General features: G+C 37.7%; 1 protein-coding gene across 7 annotated transcripts in view; it reads right to left on the reverse strand.

Annotated features, from left to right (window-relative positions):
- The window catches only part of kif21b (kinesin family member 21B), a 126,932-nt gene that overhangs the window by 9,957 nt on the left and 93,566 nt on the right, over positions 1–23,409 (reverse strand). For all 7 annotated transcript variants that reach the window (XR_007895062.1, XM_051676435.1, XM_051676433.1 and 4 more), the window contains 6 exons: positions 13,819–13,955; positions 8,258–8,438; positions 7,937–8,101; positions 7,544–7,661; positions 5,727–5,897; positions 2,460–2,659 (listed from right to left, as the gene is read on the reverse strand). Coding sequence is in view for 6 of the 7 variants with exons in the window: in XM_051676435.1 (XP_051532395.1) it covers positions 2,460–2,659; positions 5,727–5,897; positions 7,544–7,661; positions 7,937–8,101; positions 8,258–8,438; positions 13,819–13,955 (972 nt within the window). In the remaining variant the exon portion in view is untranslated. The remainder of the gene's footprint in view (positions 1–2,459; positions 2,660–5,726; positions 5,898–7,543; positions 7,662–7,936; positions 8,102–8,257; positions 8,439–13,818; positions 13,956–23,409) is intronic.

The following is a 23,409-nucleotide window of genomic DNA, read 5'->3' on the forward strand; positions in this document are numbered from 1 at the left end:
AGGCCCCAGAGCGAGAAGGGAAGGAGAAACAGAGAGAGAGAGAGAGAGAGAGAGAGAGAGAGATGAGGGAACAGGATATCTTTGTTAGAGTCACATTAATGAATACCATTCAAACAATCCCCAAATCCCTTGCCCGCACCATCTGCTTTACAAAAAAACTCCCTAGAATTAGACAAAAGTAGTCTTAAAAACATACTAGTCTGACTTAACATTTCTAAGTGGTCTACTCTCTGGAAAAAGACATTACAAGAGAGCAGAGTCTGAAGAGGGTTACAGAAATGGACAAGATACTCATAACAGACAGATTCAATTGACGACTCAAATACAAACCTTTACATTTTAATTTAAACAAAAATAGACTAGTCAGTGTGTTGCCTGAATGACGGGTTTATGTTTCAGGTTAACCTGACCTTGATCGGACATGTTAATTATGTGGCGTTTACATATGCATGTTCAGAATGCGCAAAAAAAAAAAAAAAAAAGAAAAAAGAAGAAATAAAAGAGCATGAGACACTAAACAATAGCCAAAGACGTCTGTCTGAACGTGTAGGGCTGCAGCGATTGTGCTTTAAAAGGAATGCATTTAACATTTTCAAATAAAATAAAGGGATGCATTTAAAAGAAAAGTTCGCCCAAAAATGAAAATTCTCTCATCATTTACTCATCCTCATGCCATCCCAGATGTGTATGTCTTTCTTTCTTCAGCAGAACACAAACGAAGATTTTTAGAAGAATCTTTCAGCTCTGTAGGTCCATACAATGTAAGTGAATGGGTGCCAAATTTTTGATGCTCCAAAAAAAGCACATATAGCCATAATAAAAGTAATCCATACGACTCCAGTGGATTATTTAATGCCTTCTGAAGTGAAACGCTAGGTGTGTGTGTTTACTAAAAATGTTCACTTCTGGCCAGCTCATTGACAAGAGTTGAGTTCAAACTGCCTCTTGTGTGACGCAAGCACAAAAGCCTCCTCTGCATAGATATTCATACGCAGATACCTTATTAGCAGCTGTTCCTATGGACCGCAATGCTGTTTCCACACAAAAGCAGTTTGTGCAGTGGACTGAGCAATGGCTCCTCCATCCACTTGCATTCAAACCGATTCAAACAGCTCTACTTGTTGACTGTTCCAAGATGGCGTCGCAGTTGACGTATCCAAACCAGCCGAATGAGGCATCTATGTATGAATATCTATGCTCCTCTGTTGTAAACAACACTGCGCTTCTATATTTTTTTGTATCTCACGCTTCATTTCTTGCGTGAACTTGCCAACACGCTTGCGTCATGCGAGAGGCTGCATTACCTCGACCCTCGTGAATTTTTAGTAAACGTCTTAAATATTGATCTATTTCTTATACATACCTTGCATTTCACTTCAGAAGATTTTACATACCTACAGAGAAGAAATATTCCTCCAAAAAACATTATGTTCTGCTGAAGAAAAAGTCATACACATCTGGGATGGCATGAGGGTGAGTAAATGATGAGAGAATTTTCATTTTTGGGTGAAATAATCCTTTTAAGATGCAACTTCACAGAGAGGGCTTTACCTTGCAACTGTCAATGCCACGCATATCCAAAAATGTATATATGTGGGTGCAGGATCCCAAAATACATCACAAACAAGTAAATAAAGGAACCGCACACCGCAAGAGCTCCCATAGACAGGATTTAACAAGTGACGTTTTGAGCCATTCAGCAAAATATACTTAAAAAGCACCATATTTAATACTACAAGTCACAGGGCAATTCAGATCACATGACTCAATACAAATTGTACCACAGATAGTTTCTAATGTAATGTTTCTATTTTTTAGAAACTATTAGTTTTAATGAAGATTTTAATATTAGACCATTCTTTTAAATTACTACTGTTTAATAATCTGTTTGTTTAAATTCAACTTTGTTAAAATTGTTCTAATTATTTGCACAGGATGTCGCTAGTTTTGTTAATATTAGTGCCAAAAATGAGTATAATTTGATTAAGAGTATGATTTGATAACGATATCTGTGAACTGTTTACATTTATTGTTGTTTAGATGCATTGTTTGTGTCGAAGCATGTGACCTGAATTACCATGTAACTTTTACTATAAAAGATGGAGTGTTTTTAAGTATATTTTAAGTCTGAGGAAAAGCTGAATGGATTGAAACATCAACTTATTAAATCCAGTCTATGGGAGTTCTTAAAGTGTGCGGTTCCTTCATTTACTTTTTTTTTTTTTTTTTAACAATGAAACACAGCATGTTGTCAGTTAGTGCTGCTGCTAAAATTATCAAAACTAAAATAAACGTATACAAAAAAAAAAAAAACCAAAAAAATCTAGATAAACTAGTCAACCTCACTAACCATCTAATCGGTTGTGGGTCAGCTAGTCGACCGTCATGACACATTCCTACAAGTTTCTCCCAGTACCTTAGTCTTTTCCCTGACGCTCTTTCTTGCTTGTTGTACATACCTGGATGCTGTAAAGATTTGTTTGGAGTTGGTGCAGATGGCATTGATGGGGCTGTCATGGCCCTTGATCTCTCCAATAGGGGTGAAGTTGTCCACATTCCACACTTTGAGCATGCCCGCCCTGCATGCGCTGAGGAGCATGGGCCGCCCCGGAACAAATGCCAGTGCACACACCCAGTCCTTGTGGGCGTTTGGGATTTGCTGTGGGGATGGACAGTTTTAACATGTAAAACTTGATTTGTACTTTTCTGAAGAAAATTTGAGTGGTGCTTGTCCGAACAAAACTCGCCACTATGATGCTAAGGTACTGTGGGTGGCTGCCAGGTGGTTGGGTGTTCTGAGTGTATTTATCACACATTGCTATGTGGTTATTAGGGAGTTCTGGGTGGCGGCTAGGGCCTTGCTTTGGTGTTCTGTGTGGTTGCAAAGTGGTTGCTGCTGACCCAAGTCACAAGATCCCACTTACATATTTTTATGATATTCTAGTCACTAGATATGGCCACAGCCCCTTCTTCAGTGTAAGTCTGTGGAATTTTTTTGATCTCTTATAAAAGTAACAACAATTTTAAAGGCATCATTTATGTCCGTAGCACAAACAGACCAAACATTTCTTTAATTATGCCTAAGGGGGTTTGAAAAATCCCAAACTCTAAAGATGAGCAATAGTAACAGCAATGCTTGCCTTAGCAAACACCGCTAATAACAAGACTACAAATGTCTTCAAGAATTATGAAGCCCTACATGTCACCAAGAAGCATTTCGCTTATTTTAACACCAAGTTTTGATTGATTTCTCCAACAAATCTGTGGGGAATCAGATGGAAATTCTCATGAAGAGAACAACCAAAGCACTTTATATGGGCAAATTTGCCCAGCTGTGAAATCATAGAGGGCAGGCGAGTTAGTAAAATGTGTGTTTAGATAAGCACACTGGTTAAACAATGTTAATGCTCCCGGGACTTAAATATCTTGCTAGTGCAATTGAAAGGGGGAGGGGTCATGTACACTGTCAATCAATAAAAAAACGGTGTTGATGTGCATTCATTGCTGTGGTCTAATTTAACAGATGTGTGTTTAATAATAGCTAGGAGTGAGGAAGGTTGGTGGGTTCATTCTATAGAAAACACCTGTGGAACTGACACAATACTTTGCCTGTAGATATTTGTTCCTCCTATAAAATATTAACATCAAACTGCTGAAGTTGTCAACATGAAACAGAATTTAACTGTTAAATACATAATTCAGACATCGCTTGGCAAGTTGAAGGCTCAGTTTTGTAAAACCCATTTTCACATCGACTTATAATAATCTCCCATTATTCTTGACCTTTTCAGTCTGGATGACAGGAAACTTTGATAGGTGTTCTTGTCTGATATATTCAATCAGCAATAGGCTTACAGCTAGAGAAACCATTAAAATCTCACTTATTACTAAGAACTCTTAGACTGTGATGACGTCAACCGGCTCTGTCAAATGAAGCCATTGTACATCTATTGACACTGAAATTTTGGGTTAATGCTGGGCTTTTACATTCTGAACATCATTTTTCACGTTCGTATATTTGATTGCATTTCATTTTGTTGCTGTCAGACATGTGATCCCATCTTGCATCTTTAAAACACTCTTTAATACACTTACAGCTTAATATTTATCTCATTTCTTTTTCACTAATATTTTCTGGTTATTTAAATGAATAATTAACTCAAAAGTAACACTATGAAAGTTCAACTAAATCTCATTTGTGCATCTGAAGTGGAGAAAGCAATCTCCACACAAGTGGTTATTGATTTGAGTGCCTACTATGGTAACTACACAGCCCAGGTGATCAAATAATGAAACAAAACGTACTTTTTAATAAGATTGTATTAGATTTGCACTACCTATGTGTATGTGTGTGTGTATGTATGTGTGTGTCTGTACGTATGTGTATAATTCTTTTTTATTTTTATTATTATCTATGTCTTGCTGCTGTTTTTGTATTGTTTTTGTATTGTTGTACACTGGAAGCTCCTGTCACCAAGACAAATTCCTTGTATGTGTAAGCATAATTGGCAATAAACTGATTCTGATCTTCTGATTCATATATATGTGTATGTATATATGTATGTGTATGTATGCGTGTGTGTGTGTGTGTGTGTGTGTGTGTGTGTGTGTGTGTGTATGTGTGTATATACATATCTGTGTGTGTGTGTGTGTATATACATATATATATATATATATATATATATATATTGTCTATTGTGTATTCTATATTTACTTTTTTCTTTTCAATATTTATCTATTTTTTATTCAATTTTAACTGTTTTTTAAAAGTCTAGTTGCTGTTGTTGTATTGTTGTGTACTGGAAGCTCCTGTCACCAAGACAAATTTTTAAGACTCTTTAAAAATTGAACGACTATGTTCAGAGGTGCAGGATTTTAAGATACTGGTATAACTCAAAATAAATGTTTTATTTTGCACATTGAAGAAGAGCGTCAGGATTAGAAAATAATGTTTTGTCAATAAAATAAGGCATTTGTGATAAAAAAAAAAAAAAAGTCATTAATTGTAGGCTAAGCCTAAAACCTACTTTGTTCAGGAGGCCTATTTTTTCAGATAAAAATGTAAATACATATAAATAAGCAGTATGAGAAAAGATTATGTGGGAGGGAGGGGAGTTAGAAAGTAGAAAGTGGGGACACACTTTCTTTCTTACAAAACGAACATGCATGCTGGCTGAACAATCCAACAATCCAATTTTTCTGTAAAGCTGCTTTGAAACGATGTGTGTTGTGAAAAGCGCTAAACAAATAAAAATGACTTGACTTGACCAATCCAACAGGTGTCCAATGTTGATGTACACATCAAAAATTAGCAAAATTGCTGTAAGGCCATCTGACATTTTGACGTCACATCATACATATAAAAAAATAAATAAAAAAAAGATCTATATGAGCATTCACTCCGAGTGAAAAGTTTGGACATACCTACTCATTCTTTACTATTGTTCTAAAATGTGGACAGACCACTAACAAAGTCAGCAAAACTATTAAATCAGTCTAATGGATGTATGTGAATAATGTAGTGACCAAGAATGTTAAACAATTCAAAAATATCTTACATGTTAGCTTCTTCAAAGTAACCACCCTTTGCCTAGATTACATCTCTGTACATTTTGGGCATTCTCTGGGATGCCACCTGGGATGCTTTTGAAATAGTAATAAGGAGTCAAACGTATCTCAATTTTTGACCGATAGTGTACATGCAATAATATTCTTTTAACCTGTACCTGAATCAGTTCCTGCTGTCTCAGATCCCATTTCTTAATGCCGTTGTCACGTGAACCACTGAACAGGATGTCGCCGTGTATGGCAAGGCACTCAATACCGTCGTAATGAGGGGGCTCGAAGTTATGCGCCGGTCCAATGTTGCCCTGAGTGCCCTCCGCAACATCAAAAATCTGCATTACATTAAAAACATTATCTTAACCCTCCTGTTGCATTCAGAATCTTCATACAGCTTTTGCATTAGCAGGTCAATTTTGACCCGGTAGAATTTTAGCTTATAAAATATTCATATCCCAATGGTTTTCATCTAAATCCATATTGCAATCAATTATTAAGTTCTTAGTTGTTCATACATTTAAATATATTTGTCATGCTGACAGAGAAATAAAAATGTTATTATGTAGTATTCCATTTCTTTTTAAATAAACATTTTAGAAATTCTTTGACATTAAAAAATATTAATTACTACAGCCAAAGCAGTTATACATGTGAAGATTTAGATTTTTATGAATTGTTACATTAAATTTTATGTGAATTTAACATTATGTAAAATTTATTTAGATTTCTACCACTAATCTGAGGATTACAAGTAATTTGAATGAATTTCATATTAACTAATAACTGCTCAAAACAACTTAATAGTCAAAATCTTTGAAACCAACATATTCTTTTTCTAACTAAACAACATCAAATCAACAGTACATCACAGCTATACAACATCAATATTTCTGTTCAGTGTTTTTAAACTAAATCTATTCTGTTTATTTGCATAAACTACTGAATGTGAATGTGTGTTATTGGAAATATCTAATTAACAGATGTACCAAAAACAAAAAAAATCTGCATAATGCCTGGGTCGAAACTGACCTGCAAACACAATAGATGTAACTAACTGTTTTAAATGGTTATATCTCTTAAACAATAATAAAAATAAATCATCTTGATAGTCCTGACAAAGTCACAAATTTGGTTCCTGTACTAAAAACTATGTGGCATTTAAAAGTTATTATTAACCTCTCCCAGGTCAAAAATGACCCGAACGCAATAGGACAGTTAATCTTGTATATAGTGAATCATTCCTTGAAAATGTAAACAGAGCAGCTTTACAAAGGGACATCTGGCCATCTAACAATCTAACATCTGGCCCTTTAATAAATTAAGTGCAAGCCACAAGCTACTCATAATTCCAAGTAATTCAAGTACAGTCAAGTTACTCTTTTGAAAAAGGAGTTAGCTACAAAACAAGCTACTGACAAAAAGTAGCACACTACATTGAAGCTACTAATGGGGCAATGTCTTTTCAAATATGCAACAGTTTGATGATGCAATTTATAATTTAATAAAAGTATTCTGTTTTCTGGCACAAAATCAAGGAGTGTTTTTGAATTTTTGAATTAATTTTAACTCATTTTAGCCGACAGCACTAGACCTGATAAATGTACCGCACAATAAATACAGCAAATAAAATGTTGACAACATAGTGATAAATACATATTTTATTATGAAAAAAAATTAAATATTGAAAATGCCACTTGTTTTATTACTGGAAAATCTACACTTTTTTTTGTTAAACTACTGTAGCACTACTGCAAAAGTTAATTTATTAGCATCGCGTCTTTTAGTTGGTTACTGCCCAACACTGAATATACAGTATGTACAAGTCTATCAGCACTATATGAACAAATGAGAAATTATGTTTTTTGGGGGGTTGGTTTGTTGCCGTTTATGTAGGTTGGATGCCATTTCGGAAAAACTACATGTCAGAAAACAGAGACACAAATATAAAATGAAATAAATGACAAAAGAGGCTAAAACGCACCTTCACGTAGTGGTCTTTGGATCCAGTGATGACCTGGTCTTTGCCCCCACCAGAACAACCCACTGTTAGACACATCACTGACCCAGTGTGTCCTGTCAGCTTTCCTGTGGCCTGCATTCTGCACATAAAATCTTATAATCAGTCTACGGAAACAAAACTTGTTTCAATGTTTTGCAGACATCAAAACTCTGAAAAACTTGTAAAGGTTTTAAACATTACTTAATATTTTTAGAAAATAAAATATACATGGTGATGGGAACCAAAAAACAAACAAAACAAAAAAAACACTTTTCCTACCCACTTGCATTAATAAATGACCATCAATAAATGCTAATACCACCTCTACATATGTATTGTGATTATTGAACTCAGGCCAAGCAATGAATTATGCACCTGTTGAGGTCCCAGGTGCGGACAGTGTTGCCTGCAGCAGCATACAGAATTGATCCAGAGGGACTGAGGGCGATCTGGTTGATCTGGTACTCGCCCTGGGCTGTGGTGATGGTGCGGGTGGTTGTACCAGCACAGCCGTCACCTGAGACCACCTGACCCGATGACCTGAAAACAGAATAACCAAAGTAAAAAAAATGTTGTGCTATAGGAAATTCTAGGCCGTTTATTCTGCCGGAAATTCCAGATTTTTTGATCCATCTGTCTCAACTGCATTTCATAGTACGGCTAACTGCAAACTTCCTAAGGTGAAAAGATACTCACGTGAATGTTCGGACGCACTTGGCAGAGTCGCGAATGTCCCATACTTTGATAAATGACGTAGAAACAGTAAAGACAAGGCCAGAGTTGCTGCAGTATTTGACAGACACTACGTTGTTAGGGTGCCCCCTCAGCGTCACTATTTCCTGTCCAGTTACAAGATTCCACATCTTGCAGGTTCGATCTGAACACCAAAAATAACATATTACCACTACTCCTAAAACAATCAAGACTGTATACTCTCACGAAAGCCAGCATCAAGAACCTTGGGCACACAAACAAATGTTAACTCTTCTTAACATTACATTACAAATATTACCATTAGACTGAAAGAAAAGGAATATTGTTTGCTTACATTTTCCATTTAGTTTCATAAAAACAGAAAGTTACACCTGGATGAGCCACATCCAAAGCTGTTGTACAATGACACACATTTGTGACTTCACATTATGTTTTCATGCAACAATTGCTATGTCATTTGGCAAACACAAACAGCCAACAGTTAGACTAATTAACTATTTTACTTGGCGAAAGGTTTGTTTATTCAGATAATTATTAATAATAAATTTAACTGTTTATTGAACATTTTTGTCTTTTATTATAGCACTGTTTGTGCCGTTAAAAACACCATGCATCACAGTGATTTTACCATGGGTAAGGGAAGCACACCCTCTAAGAATACACCTTACCTGTGGTAAAATCACTAATGCACTGCCTGTTATTTTACTTTAGAAGTCAATCACATCAGCATGAAAACCTCTTGTAGAAATCGCCCTTCACAGTCACCCAGCCCGTCTTTAGTTACAACATGTGTAAAGCCAAACTGTCCATAAGAGAACTGAAGCTGACGCTGCAAACCATGGCAATAACAGTTGGTTGTGCATGTAAATGAATTCTCAGAAATGTGGGTCGCGCTGCCCATTTCAATAGACGATATTACCGTGACATCACACTCTCTGAAATATCATATAAAGGCATCATTTAATCAATGTCTTATGTTTTGGTTAAAGGATTCTGAAATTTGGCTGACAATAATTTTTCACAAATAATTGCGCTTATTATGATAAGCAATTTTCATGCTTCTTAAGGTGTATGTATGCTTATGACAAATAGGCCTACACTTTAAGCAGTAATTTATTGATATTTAACTTGAAATCATATAATAAAATGGGGCTATACGATTACTTTTAAGGCTTTAAAAAATATAGAATTTTTCATTAACAATTATTGCACAGGGACAGAATTACATAAAAAGTTATATTTTATATGGTATATCATTTATGAAACCCAGACAACACTGCCAATGATATTACATTATGCAATAGTAATAATGTATACTCTATTTCTGTCCTAAGTTCTTCACTCTCTCACGTTATGTTAAGGCTCTGCGATAAAACCTACAAGCCCTTATTTCGCATGAATGAAAACTTTGAGATTCTATGTGCATTTGAAAATATGTTTCTTTATCTATCATCTCGAGAGTATTGGAGCAAGCAAGCGCCTCCTCCTGCATGTCATTTACATTGTATGAGCCAAGAACATTTGCCACTGCTCAAATAAAATGACAGTGAAACTATAACAATCCTCGCTTGTATTTTCGTCAGTTTGGCGGGAACCTCCGTAGACGGTACGCCCATCAGAGCACTTTAAAGCGGTTCATCTTAACGCGCTGCGCTGCTCTGAATGCGGCTGGTCCATTCATTTAAGGTACTCAAATAATACAACAAGAACGGAATACGAGACACAAAAACACATCATGGTAATCATGGTATATCTACATTCACCTAAAATTCCCATATGTGGACAGTAAATTGTGACTGGAATATGAAGTATGTAATGCTGCTATGTATGGCAAGCCACGAGGTACTTATGTCATAAAATGCAAAGCGGACTTGTACCTCTTTGCTTTCACATCGCACAAATCAAATCGAACCACAAAAGGACCCACAAACGAACCATACTCAGACCACCCCCTGAGGTGGACTGAGTACGGTTCACTTCTGGGTCCTTTAAGGGGGTCTGAGACCACTTGGGTTGTTCACATATACACGTTATACCGCTTGGGAGTGCTCAAACGAACTAGGTACCCAAACACCCTCAGTCATTGTTTACTCACCCCTGTGTTGTTATAACCCAATATGACTGTTTCTTTTTCTTAACACAAAGGAAGAAATTGTGAAAACAATTGTGCTCAGTGATGTCATACAATGGCAGTTTATGGTGACCACCTCTTCAAGTTTCAAAAGCACGCAAAAATATAATTCAGAAGTCTAATAAATTATTCCATGAGACTCATGATTTTAATGAAAGCATACAATACGTTTTGGTGAAAAAACAAACCGAAGTCTACTCTATTACAGTATTTAGTGAAAGTTTTGACCGACCGTTGCTCTCTTCTGTGCGTTCATGAGACTGCACGAGACCAGTAATTCACACAGCCCGCTGGTGAAATGTGGCGTTCAAGTGAAAACACGTTTTGTTTAACTAAAAACAGGTCTGCCACACCGATACTAAAGAACAGAAAACAGCTGCACACAAACCAGAGAACTGAACTTACAAAACATGTCTGAAGAGTTTGTAGTCCAAGAATAGATGCATTTCTATGCCCAGCCTCATTTTATTTTATTCTTTTTAGCCGGAGTACTCATTTAAACAGAGAGATAGACTGCATCCGATCTGCATACGTAATCAGTTAATGGCTTAACTGACAGTGTTTATGAATGAATGGAAGTCTTAAGGGAACTGATCTCAGGACAGTTTGAAGAGCACCTTATTTTCATCACACCTCTGTATACAGCCTCCGAAGGCAGCATTTTCAAGTTTTCGGACGCAGCCATAGATAGAGGAGGCTGAAGGCAGCCACAGTCACACAGTTTCCTAACCTGATGACAAACGACATGCGATAAAGATATCTTTTCTATGTTATTAAGAGTTTCTGTCCTAACTAGCTGTGACGAGCGACGGTACAACCTGTCGTTCGCTTGGTTTTTATTATCGGCATCATCGCACTGGGTACCCCGCCCGCTTTGAACTGGCAACGGTCCAAAAACTTTCTCATAACAGTATATTTAAGCCAGCATATCATGAGACAGTTACAAACTACTTGATTTTGGCCAAGAATGTCACACCTACCTAATGTTTTGCTGAGGTATCACTCTTTTCAGATGGAGGTTCAGAATGGAGAACAGGTGACAGACAACTCTCTGTTTGATTAAATACTCTGGTAAAATAAAAATCAGGCTGGGCATATAAATGCATCTATTCTTGGACTAAAAACTCTTCAGACATGTTTTGTAAGTGCGTTTCTCTGGTTTGTGTGCAGCTGTGTTCTGTTCTTTAGTATCACTGAGGCAGACCTGTTTTTAGATAAACAAAATGCGTTTTCGCCTGAACCCCCTTTTCACCAGCAGGCTGCGTGAACTACTGGTCTCGTGCAGTCTCATGAAGCACAGAGGACAGCAACGGTCGGTCAACAGTTTCACTAAGTAATACATTATATTTTGGTTTGTTTTGCACCAAACCTTATCGTTTAAGTTTATATGTTTTCATGAAAATCATGAGTCTCATGGAATAATTTATTAGACTTCTGATTATACTTTTACATCCTTTTGAAGCTTAAAGAGGTGGACACCATAAACTGCCACTGCATGACATCACTGTGCACAACATTTAAAAAAAAAATGTCCCTTTGTGTTAAGAAAAAGAAAGTCATATTGGGTTATAACAACACAGGGGCGAGTAAACAATGACTGAACTTTCATTTTTGGGTGAACTATCCCTTTAAGAACAAACCAATATATAACTAATTTTTATCTGTACATCTGCCATTGCAGTCTATAGGCACGATCATAATTTAAAGCTTGATCACACTGTAATTGAGCTTGAAATCATGATCACCAAGGAGCCTTATAGTGAAAAAGGAATTACATTTTGGTCTGTTCTCATCCGAAACCGACTGGATCGTTGCAGAAGACTGGAGACAAATGGATTACCTTTATGATGCCTTTATGTGATATTTGGACCTTCTGAATTCTGGCCACCATACACTTGCACTGTCTAGACCTACAGATCTGAAATATTCTTCTAAAAATATTTGTTTGTGTTCAACAGAAGAAAGAAAGTCATACACATCTTGGATGGCATGAGGGTGAGTAAATGATGAGAGAAGTTAAATTTTTAGATGAACTATTCCTTTGATGCAGAAAGATATAGCAACAGATACTCCCATCTAGACGCTGTCTTTTCCAGGGTGTCCAAACAATACACAGCCTGGATTACAACTGCATGGCGGCGTAAACAGCAACTGCGGGTGCTAGATTGCCCTGCCTGCAGTCCTGACCAGTCTCCAATTGAGAATGTGTGGTGCCTTATGAAGCACACAATATGGCAACAAATGCCCCGTACAATTGCGCAGCTGAAGACCTGAATAATGGATGTATGGAGGAAAATTTCATTTGCTAAACTTAACAAACTTGTGTCTTCAGTGCCCAAATGCTTAAAAAGTGTTATTAGAGGAAATGATGATGTCACACAGTGGTAAACACTTGAATGCCCCAACTTTTTTGAAGCATGTTGCAATCATCTGATTTAAAATGTGTTTATATATAAAAATAATTTTTTAGTTTTTTTTTTAAATCACTCCTTTTGGTTTTTATTAGCATTTACCATACTGTCCCAACTTTTTTGGAATTGGGGTTGTCTTTGTTAATTTTATTTGAAGTTATTATAAAGTCATACTTATGGTTTATAGTGAAGAAATACTGCATATATAGGTTATTTTTGAACTATTGACAAAACTAGTTTTAACTTAATTCAGTATTTTAATTTGACCTACATGCAAAAGGTTGTTGAATACACATTCTCCCAAGTACAACGCAACGTTTTAGGAAAATGTGAAATAGAAAACAGAAGTAAAAAAATTCAGCAGAAGAATGATGTGTGTCTTTACTGCTAAAATACACATTCGACTTCAAAAGTAATATTTGCAGGCAAGATCTAAGAGTCCCGTTAGATAATCGATGGTCATTTATTCAGCAGTTTTTTGTAACAGTAATTTAATCTACTGTATAGCGCAGCCACATATGCACAACTGTGATTCAGCGGTGATGCACGTGGTCTGCTTTTTTTTTTTTTTTTACTTTTTGCTTTTAAAACAATACTTTACAAAAGGAAAAATGGCACTTCTTGTCAAAAGTTTACCCGAAACTCTCGCCAAAGCACACACACAAAAAAACATTATTTGATGCATTGCCATTGTGATTCTAGTTCCCTGATGTAACATAACGCTCACATAATATAAAAAAATTACTGCAGCATTGTGAGTAATATCTAAAGATGTACCAAGATATTTCATTTGAGCTTCCCCAGTTTAGCCTTGTTTACATCAGTGGGCTGTTGAACAGCTCAATAATGCACACAGAGTCTGACCTTCAAGCAAAGAGAGAATGTAATTCAAACTGGCTCATGTGTTCGTGCTTATGGTTGTGTGCGTTTGCTTGTAACAGGTTCATACACACACTGTGTGATAAAAGCAGATTAATGGAGGGTAATGGTGCATGTTGTACCTTTGGATCCAGTGAAAAGCAGTTCATCCGTGGCATCCAGGCAGAGCACAGGTTTGGTGTGGCCCTCGGCCATTGCCACGCACTGCAGAGGGGCCGTTCTGGCCCCCTTGAGCCCACCTGTGGGAGTGATCACACCCCTGCACAAAGACAAGCAGCATTTTGAAACTTGACTGTAATTTGAGGATGTTTGAGAGGTACAAACTCCAAGCAAAAAGTGAGTAGGTGGAAAGGAGGATGACACAACAAAGAACGTTTCTGCTTGAGTGTCTAAATACAATGCAGAACATCTGTTACACACAGATGGACAAAGAAGCCTTTTTTGTAACAATCAACGAGTGTATGTGTGCAGTGTGTGAACCCTTTAGATTTACCTGGAAATTGGTCATAAAACTTTAATCTCCAACTAAGTCACAACAATAGACAAACACAGTCTGCATATGAAGTTATAGTTTGTGCAATCTGTGGGTGTGTGCACGCAAACTGTGGTTTATTGTATGTAAATGGAGTGGCGCAAAGCGCAATTAGCTATTTTCCTGAGAAATAGGTGATTGCGCTAAGACGTTTGAGAAGCACCTCTATTCACAGCACAGTCTAAAATCAGTTCCTGCATTTGCAGTTTGGAGATTCCACCAGCAGAATATATATCTGAAAATATAGTTGAACATCAAATAATGTCCCTGACAATCACTGTATTTGTATTTATGATCTAATTTGTATTAATATTTTTCATCTGTTGTCGTAGAGCGATTTTTAAGTCACTGCAAATGAGGCCAGTGGAAGAAGTTGGAGAGGGTAAAATTGTTGGATTTGAAGTGATTATTTTCTATATTTTTGACCACTTCTTTATTTAAATAATATTTTAGTTTAGTTTGAAATGTAATTTGAATTTTAGTCATATTTTTGGTTTAAGTTTTTTTGTGTTTCAATAAACGGTAGAACTGGTAGAAGTGAAGTCGATCACTCGATCCACAGCCTAACCTGGAAGGCCAGTAAAATAACTGTTAATACTAGCAATGATTTGTGTCACTTGATCAATGTGATTAATAATATTTACATTCTCTATAATTTAACGAAGACTACATCCAAATCTTGATGAGAATCACATTTTTCAAGCGTATAAAAGGACAGTATCACTGTCATAAAAATTTGTCAGACATTCAACAAAGTCAAAGTTAATGCACAAAATAAAGTTAGTCTGTATATCTATTCCACTAACTCATTGCATACAGTCCATTTACACTACCAACTTCTTATGAATATGCTGTCTTTGTTTATATCCCTGGTGCTTCACAGAGAATGGACTATACAATAGGACGCAGATAGTGGAATAACTGGAGAAGTACTTCAGAATTAAAAAGCACTTGACCCCGCCCATTAGCGCTTTGCTCACGCAATTCCGCCAAACTCACTTGCACCTAGACTTAGCGCATGCTTGCATGAAATGCCAAAACTTCATGGCCATACCCACTGACTTTGCGCTTATGATTTATTGCATAGCAGTGCGCTTAGTACTAGCGCTCTTTAAATAGGGCCCTCCGTCCATTGTTGTGACTTAGTTGAATATCTGATCAAATTCAAGTAGAGTTCACATATTTTTTCCTGCATTTTTACATGAGAAAGGAGGAGAAAACAGAAATGGTAAGAAAGGTCTTCCTATATAATAATTCCTATTTCATTTGCCTAATTCCAGGCACATGTCAGGCTTGTGAAGCCACTAAAGTAACAGTGATGGCTCCTGGGTGAGATCCTGCGGTAAAACCCTGCAAACTTCAGGCCCCCAACCACCGCCCGCTCTCCCTGGAGTTCATTATCCACATGGTGATATTTAATTAGCTTTATCAGATTCCAGCTGTGATTAACAGCACCCGCACGCATGCCCGGCACTCAGTCATCACAGCGTCTTCCTCTCTGAGCTCGACGGGTTGCCCAGGATACGATCATCAGCCAGGCATATAAAGTCAGTGAAAACAATAGAACAGACACTATATATATAACAGGTGCTAAATATGTCCTGTTGCAGTGCACCGCAGCCAAGCAGCAGAAGAGAAGTACATGTGACGTCTGTATCTGTAAAGCCGGGCTGAATGCATACTTTAAAGGCAAACCTCCTTGATTGATGCAGACTGCAGCCAAGTTCTCTGTTGGGCACGTTCTTGGGTTCAGAAACTTAAATCCGTATTTCAAAGCCGTTTGGTTGGTCACTGCTGACTTTGCAGCGTGACACAAGTCATGGGCCTGTATTTAAGACATCTTCAGTGTCAACATGTCTGCTCTATAGAAATATGATCAGCTCTTTCTTGCCACAAGGTTTAACATTTATCTTTAAAGTCCCCAAAGACTGTGACTGATGGCTATGTTAGGAATCTTGGCAGCGTTTCCCATTTCTTCCAGTCAAAACAAATGTATTATTAAAGGTGAAGTGTATAATTTTTTCCCTGTTAAACTACTTTCTCCAGTTCCATCTTAACATGCTCAGATAACTATCCATAAGCCATTTTTTAATTTTTTTTTATCCCTTTCCAATTTGGAATGCCCAATTCCCACTACTTCATAGGTCCTCGTGGTGGTGCGGTTACTCACTTCAATCCGGGTGGCGGAGGACAAGTCTCAGTTGCCTCCGCTTCTGAGACAGTCAATCCGTGCATCTTATCACGTGGCTCGCTGTGCATGACACCGCGGAGACTCACAGCACGGGAGGCTCATGCTACTCTCCCCGATCCACGCACAACTTACCACACGCCCCACTGAGAGCGAGAACCACTAATCACGACCACAAGGAGGTTATCCCATGTGACTCTACCCTCCTTAGCAACTGGGCCAATTTGGTTGATTAGGAGACCTGGCTGGAGTCACTCAGCACACCCTGGATTCAAACTCGCAACTCCCGGGTTGGTAGTCAGCGCCAATACTCGCTGAGCTACCCAAGCCCCCCATAAGCCTTTTGTATGTTGATTTCCCCAAAAACTGTAAACAAAGTGGCTCTGTGGTGCTATCAAACCATTCCATTTTGTTTGAGCATCCCAACCAGGCCAACACAGCAATGGGTGGAGTGTTCGGTAAACACGTCTGAAAACAGTCATTACTTTTGCAATTTTGTTTGGTGGCGCTATTGGTGCACAAATTACATACTTTACCTTAAACTATAACTTGGATATCTCTGGGAAAGCTTTTAGTAAAGGAGTGTCGGTATGAGGCACACCTTTGTGTAAACTCTTGAAAGCATTCTGATACTATAAAAGTCGATATGCACAAGTCTGTAGGCGTACAACAGGAATCAAGTAAGTATCAAGAAGCAAGTATGACTTTGTGTGTGGTGCTGGCACACATGTGCTTATGCAGCACCAAATTTGCGAGTTTTCTACAGAAGCCTTTGCGCTCCAGTATGGATGAAAAGAAGGAACCCTAAGCATTTGAAGATGCAGAGCGATGCAGGGCTTTTTAAGCTTATTTATATCCACATAAATTGTTTAAAAGTCACTTTGCTGGAGACGAGCGCATTTCCTCCATTTGACAGGCTGTATGTGAGCCAGATACTCCCAATTAGGAACTACAGATTTTCCCAGGAGCTCCCAAAAGTCACTTCAAACCTCTACCTCTAAAGTACGAACACCGTCAAACCACAAGTCAGGTCATACATCAATCATGGAATCGCAGCGAGACAGAGGCGAGCATGGAAAGGCTGTTGGTCAGCACATGTTGGTCAGCTCATGTTATGATGTCACTATTTAGTGGTGAGAATCAGCAGTGGCCTGGTGATATGATATGATATTTAGGTCGCAATACAATAATATTGGGATTCTTTAAGTTAAGTGTATTATGATTCAAAACTGCAAAATTTTACTCAATTGTTTCTCATTTATCTTCAATGTGCTTTGCACAACAAGTGCTTTAGTGCATCTTAGAGCCACAGAACTAGTGTAGGACAGGCATGTCATTGTCTGTAAAAAAATTATGTCAGTGAATAGCATACCTTAGTTCCTGCATTATAGACTTATATTTTTAGCTTACTCCAAATTAACATTTTGGTCAAATAGAAATAGCTGAGTGCTTGTTGTCCTAATGACGCAGTATGTTTCAAGGTTTTGTCTTCTCAAACATTTGTTTTGAATGGTGCTCAATCTTTTTTCCCCAAAAAAATATTAGTGTGAAAAGGTAACTAAATATATCTATTATTGGCATTAGAATATTGATAGGCCTACAGTAAAGTGAGGAAAAATGTGGCAAAACTTTGAATTATAGATTCACCCCACCCCCACCTCCACCTCCCCACATGTATTGTCTAACAGCTGACAGACTCGGCATAACCATCACATGACACCTGTCAACGTCGCTCTTATCACAATGTGGAGCGAACAATGTCTAGTCTTGGATACCATCCACTAGCTTTTTCTGCATTTCTGCATCCCTGCATCCCCCCCAGTAATAGCACAGACAAGCTTGTGCGATTGAAAATCATCACATCCATCGTAAAAGCACCACAGAGCCCTCTGTGAATGGATGTAACGTGGACTGACAGCTGGCAAGCTGAATATCTGGTTAGATTTATGATGAACCGCTGCCACAGGCTAAAACAATCGTTGTTTTCATGGAGGAGAGAGGCTCCAGACCTTCACGAAATGAGAAATAAAACTTGAGGGACCAAGACCGAAGTAAATTGATTGCGAGATTATCCTTTCATTTCTTTCAAGTCTTATTTACCCTTGTGCAGAGCAGAGGATGCAATATGTCTGTCATAAAAGCAGGGGTGTTTTCAACTTAGTATTGGCCCCTCTTGGAAAAATTTGAAGTAATTTCTGAGTAAACAGGTGGAAGTAATCAGTAAGAAGAAATTTTTCTTGAAAACTGTGGTTGTGCTATCTTTCTTTACAGGGATAGTTTTCCCAAAAATGAAAATTCTATCATTTACTTGCCCTCACGTCATTCCAAAACAAAAGCATGACTCTTTCTTCTGTGAGGATTTGAAGAATGTTCATGCTGCTCTTTTCTATACAATTAAAGTTGATGCTGATGAAAGGCTATCAAGCTAGTCCATACGACATGTGCACAGTATTCAAAATCTTCTGAAGTCACATGATAACTTTTTGTAAAGAACAGACTGAAATCTAAGTTTATTATTCACTGAAAATCTTGCTTGACAGCCGTAGTCACCATTCACTTTTACTGTATGGAAAAGAGCAGCTGGGACATTCTGCTAGATAACTCCTTTTTTCTTTTTTTGTCCTAAGGAAAAAATAAAGTAATATAGGTTTTGAAAGATATGAGGTTGTGGTATTTTATTTTAGTTTTTTTAGTGAGTGAACTATTCATTTAGAATAAATGCCACTGGTTTCATATTTTGTTATATATTGCAATGACATACTTCAAGTGTTGCTTAAATGCCCAAATACTTTTGGGGGCAACGGTATTTCAGCATTTTGCCGCAAGTCAATATTAGTCAATATTGGCACCTAGCAATGGCAATATTCGTTTCATGCTCTGAAATCATTTTGCACACCGGGTTCAGAAGCTTAAATACGCATTTCAAAGTCGTTTAGTTGGTCACTGCTGACTTTGCAGTGTGACAAAGACGTGGGTCTGTTTTTAAAACATCTTCAGTGTTCACTTGCTGCAAAGTATAACGTTTATCTCTAAAGGCCATGATGGCTATGCTAAGAATCTTGGCAGCGTTTCCCATTTCATTCTCCAGTCAAAATGTATTTATTTTTAACTATGACGGATATCTCAGAGGAGGCTTTTGGCAAAGGTGTGTCGCTATAAGGCTTCTGAAAGTGTAGATGTGTGAATCTCACAAAAACATGTCAGAAGAAAAACAAATTAGTCATCACTTTAAAAAAAAAAAAAAAAAAAAAACATTTTTGGTGTAAATGTTTCCTGCCGAAGAAGCTTTGCAACTCCAGCTGTGGCTGCCAATTAGCCCACATACATTGGCAACCTGGCAGGGCAAAACAAGCCTTCCCTCCCCTAAAAATATAATGAGGCTCTTCCCTTCAATCTGACAGCGTTCCCGACCAGCCCGGTCTCGAAGCACTCTTTCCTGCCGAACGAGCAAGATGGAAATGAAGCTGGAGTTTGGGATGAAGGGAAATTGGTCTCCTGTGGGCCTAGCGCTGCCTCTGTCCGGCTCAATGCCTGTGAAGTTCTAATGATGGTAGAGCCGTCAAAGCCTCTGTGCTGGCACAGTCGCACAGAGGTGACAAGAGGATGGCTGATTAAAGAGGAAACTGGGACATCTCGGCTCTCTGAGGACGGATGAAACGCAAGAGGCTGCTGTTGGCACATTTGTGCTCACTAAAGTGGGGGGAACTCTGGGGGGGTCCCGGGTGAACAGGAACCGATGAAGAGCAAGTTCATGAGTAACGCTGTTCAATAAGTTTAAATGCAAGTATCTGTAAAAGTTGCTTATGTCTTTGTGAACTCTAAATAAATAATACTGACTTACAAGCTACAGTAAAGGAAGATTTAACTAAAACTGCATTAGAATGTCATTAACATTTTAAGTTCTATAAATTGAAAATTGTATTAAACTATATTTTTATCAGATTCTTATCCATGCAAAACTCCCCATAATAATGCTATATGTCCTGGGTGGTTATACACTAGCCCAAGTAAAGAAAAAGAGCACCACCAATTCCTTAAATATGGGGATTTTTTCACCTGCTTTATCATGAAGCAGGCAAAACAATTGTGTGGGGTTAGGGTTTTCGAAAAAACGCTAACCGTGAGTATGAGCAATTGTAATATTGATGCTTGTCTTAACAAGCTCCTCTAATAAACACGGCATAATTCCACAACACAAACACACCATGCAGCAAAAGGTTTTGAGGAGACAAGTGTAGACTAGAGAGTGATTGAAAATAAGGAAATAAACAATGCTTGCCATTTTACTCCTTGCTGAGTGCCAATCAAACTCAAAGGTGTAGTGCCATGCTGCCTTGTGAAGAGTACTGCAATAAACTAAAAATCATAGTCTATACACACATAGCCACAAACAACATGCAATTCCTTAAATCCTAAACGGGTATAAAAATGGCAAACTCATTTTCACACAAGAGCAAAAACCACAAAAGTGCAAAAATCACAACAAATGACATCAGCAAATTTGAAAAACTAAGAAATTATGTTCTTAAAAATCCAACTTTTCATGCAGCACATAACCGATGAGGAGTGAGCTTGTGGTTTTGGACCCTTCCACTGGGTCGGACGCAAAGAAATCAGATGCAGTAGGGAAAAACTTGAAGGCATGTAAGGGGGAAGGTGGGGGGTATCCTGTTTTCTTTTCTCCAAGTCTCCTCTATGGAGAAAATGAGTATGAGAATACAAAGATATGGAGGTTCTGTGCATGTCATGAATAAACCGAGAGGGGTGTTGTTATGAATGAACCTTATTGGACCGTTCTCATAGCGGGATTTAGAACATACCACCACGGTTCAGAGAATGAAAGCCCTCCATACTGTCATACTCGGGCTTATGCTGATCAAAGAAGGTGTTAATCTAAAAAAATAAAAAAACGCAAACATTTAAAAACACACTTCCACATTGTCCAGTTCAACTGACTTTGGATAAGAGAATTTAGCTGAAAAACTAAGACACAACAGTGTGAAGTCTATCATGTTCATGCTGTTTTGTTGATCATTACTGGTTCCAAGGACCAAATGTACAATGTGTGCACATTGTACAAAGGGGCCTAAGTTTGTTCCTGGCAGGCAGCAGATACCCTAACCCTGCCCCCACCGTAATCCTAACCATATGAAGCCTGTTAGGCTTAGTACCCTGCCAGAAACAACCTGGGTCACCTTTCCCATTTAAGGCCGGCAACTAACCATCTGATTTCAGTTGATTTTCAATGTAAGCCTCATATATAAAGTCATGTACACAGTTGTGTCTCTCATCTGGGGCGTTAATGGTTATAGTTTTTCTTGATCGATTTTACACATTTCTCCAAACTATAGTCAATGCTCTCCAGACAATTCACACAGCTGACGAAACAGACATATCATTTTGCAAACAATTCAATTTCACTGCATAATGAAGAAATGTATTCTTTTCTGATAAAGCATTTATTAGAACTAAATACTAACATCAAAACCACAGATGTGTTCTCTATTGAATTCATAACATTTTCAGCTATAGACTCACAACTCTACTATTGAAATAACACATTTACCATAAAAATCCATAATGGATTTTTCCTTGTGTTTTCATACAATTTCTCTAAATGTCTAGTTATTTACTGCTTTTCCTCTGGAAAGAGGATGAGGAAGTTTACTGTAAAAAAAATAAAATAAATTTGCAGTCTTGCTATATTGTATAGACCTATGTAAGACAGCACTGTAAGCAAAGATGGTACAGTAATTGTACACATTGATTGTGGCATGCAGACCAATGCCATTCCTCCTTATCCTTTTCTGTTGAGACTGAAGTCACTGTAGATCTGCTCACCAAGGCCGAACTTTTTGTGTGCTTCAGAAGACCGTGATTCATAACATAATCAATTAGAGGGACACTAAGATTATTTGAGTTTCTTCCGTGTCTTCTTTACTCTACTCTTCCACCCTGCTGTCCACTTTCTCTCTGCTCACCATCATTACACCATCTCCATTTGGTCTTTCCTCAACTTTTTCAATGCTCACCCCTGAAAGAGTTGAGAAAGCCTTCCCCTTTTCTCATCACTTTCTCCTCCTATTTCATCATCATTTACCCACTCTACCTCTTCTCAGTTTGCAACTCTTCTTTGTCTTGTTCTTCCTCTACTTCCTCCTATTTGACCCCTTTTATAGATGGCATGTCATGAAAACTGTGTGAAAAATTTAGTAAATTGCATTTTTTTTTTCTGTGTGCATTACTAACACAGCAAATATCAATATGAAGGGATTTGACAAACTGCATTTGAGAATATGACTTCATTTTGGTTGTCTGCGTTGACTATTTTGAAAGCATGAATCTTTGATCAGAGAAAGTAGTGTGCAGTGTTTTGAGAATATTATGGAAATCAAGAAAAATGTACAATTTGTTTAGGACAATTACAAAGTGTTCAGATGGCTGTGCTAATTGTTTTGAGAGCAGTGACCTGAGTTTGGAGAAATGTGTAAAATCTATCTAGAAAAAAGTCGCTGGAGCGGATTCTCATGGCCTTAGCAAAACTGACAATCCATTATTCTTTTTGAATCTGATCCAGACATTTTCTTCAGCAAACGCTAAGGTACATATTGTGAACACAGATGCCATTTTCTGGGGTTCTCTTGCAGTTACATGGCTAATAAATTAATGCCGAGATAGAACAGTTTGTGTTTACTGAATGTATTCACTCCACGAATTGCATCCTAATTCAGTCTATTACAATTGCTTGTTGCAATTGTCTTCTTTATTCTTAATCGGTTATTGTGACAGACTTCAGATAGAAAAGGACAAGATTTCAGCAAAAGAAGTTGGTAGATGCGACAACCAAAACATTGTTTTGAGTCAGCTAGTGGAACGCTGCCTTCAGATACAAGTCCAGTGCTGTCGACAAGAGTCAAATAGGGTTTTTAAAAAAGCCTTCCAAACAGCCCAGCAAGAAACAATCATACCAAAGATTTTTTGTCATAAGCTTAC

Source organism: Myxocyprinus asiaticus, chromosome 37 (assembly GCF_019703515.2).
Source record: "Myxocyprinus asiaticus isolate MX2 ecotype Aquarium Trade chromosome 37, UBuf_Myxa_2, whole genome shotgun sequence".
NCBI classification, from domain to species: domain Eukaryota; kingdom Metazoa; phylum Chordata; class Actinopteri; order Cypriniformes; family Catostomidae; genus Myxocyprinus; species Myxocyprinus asiaticus.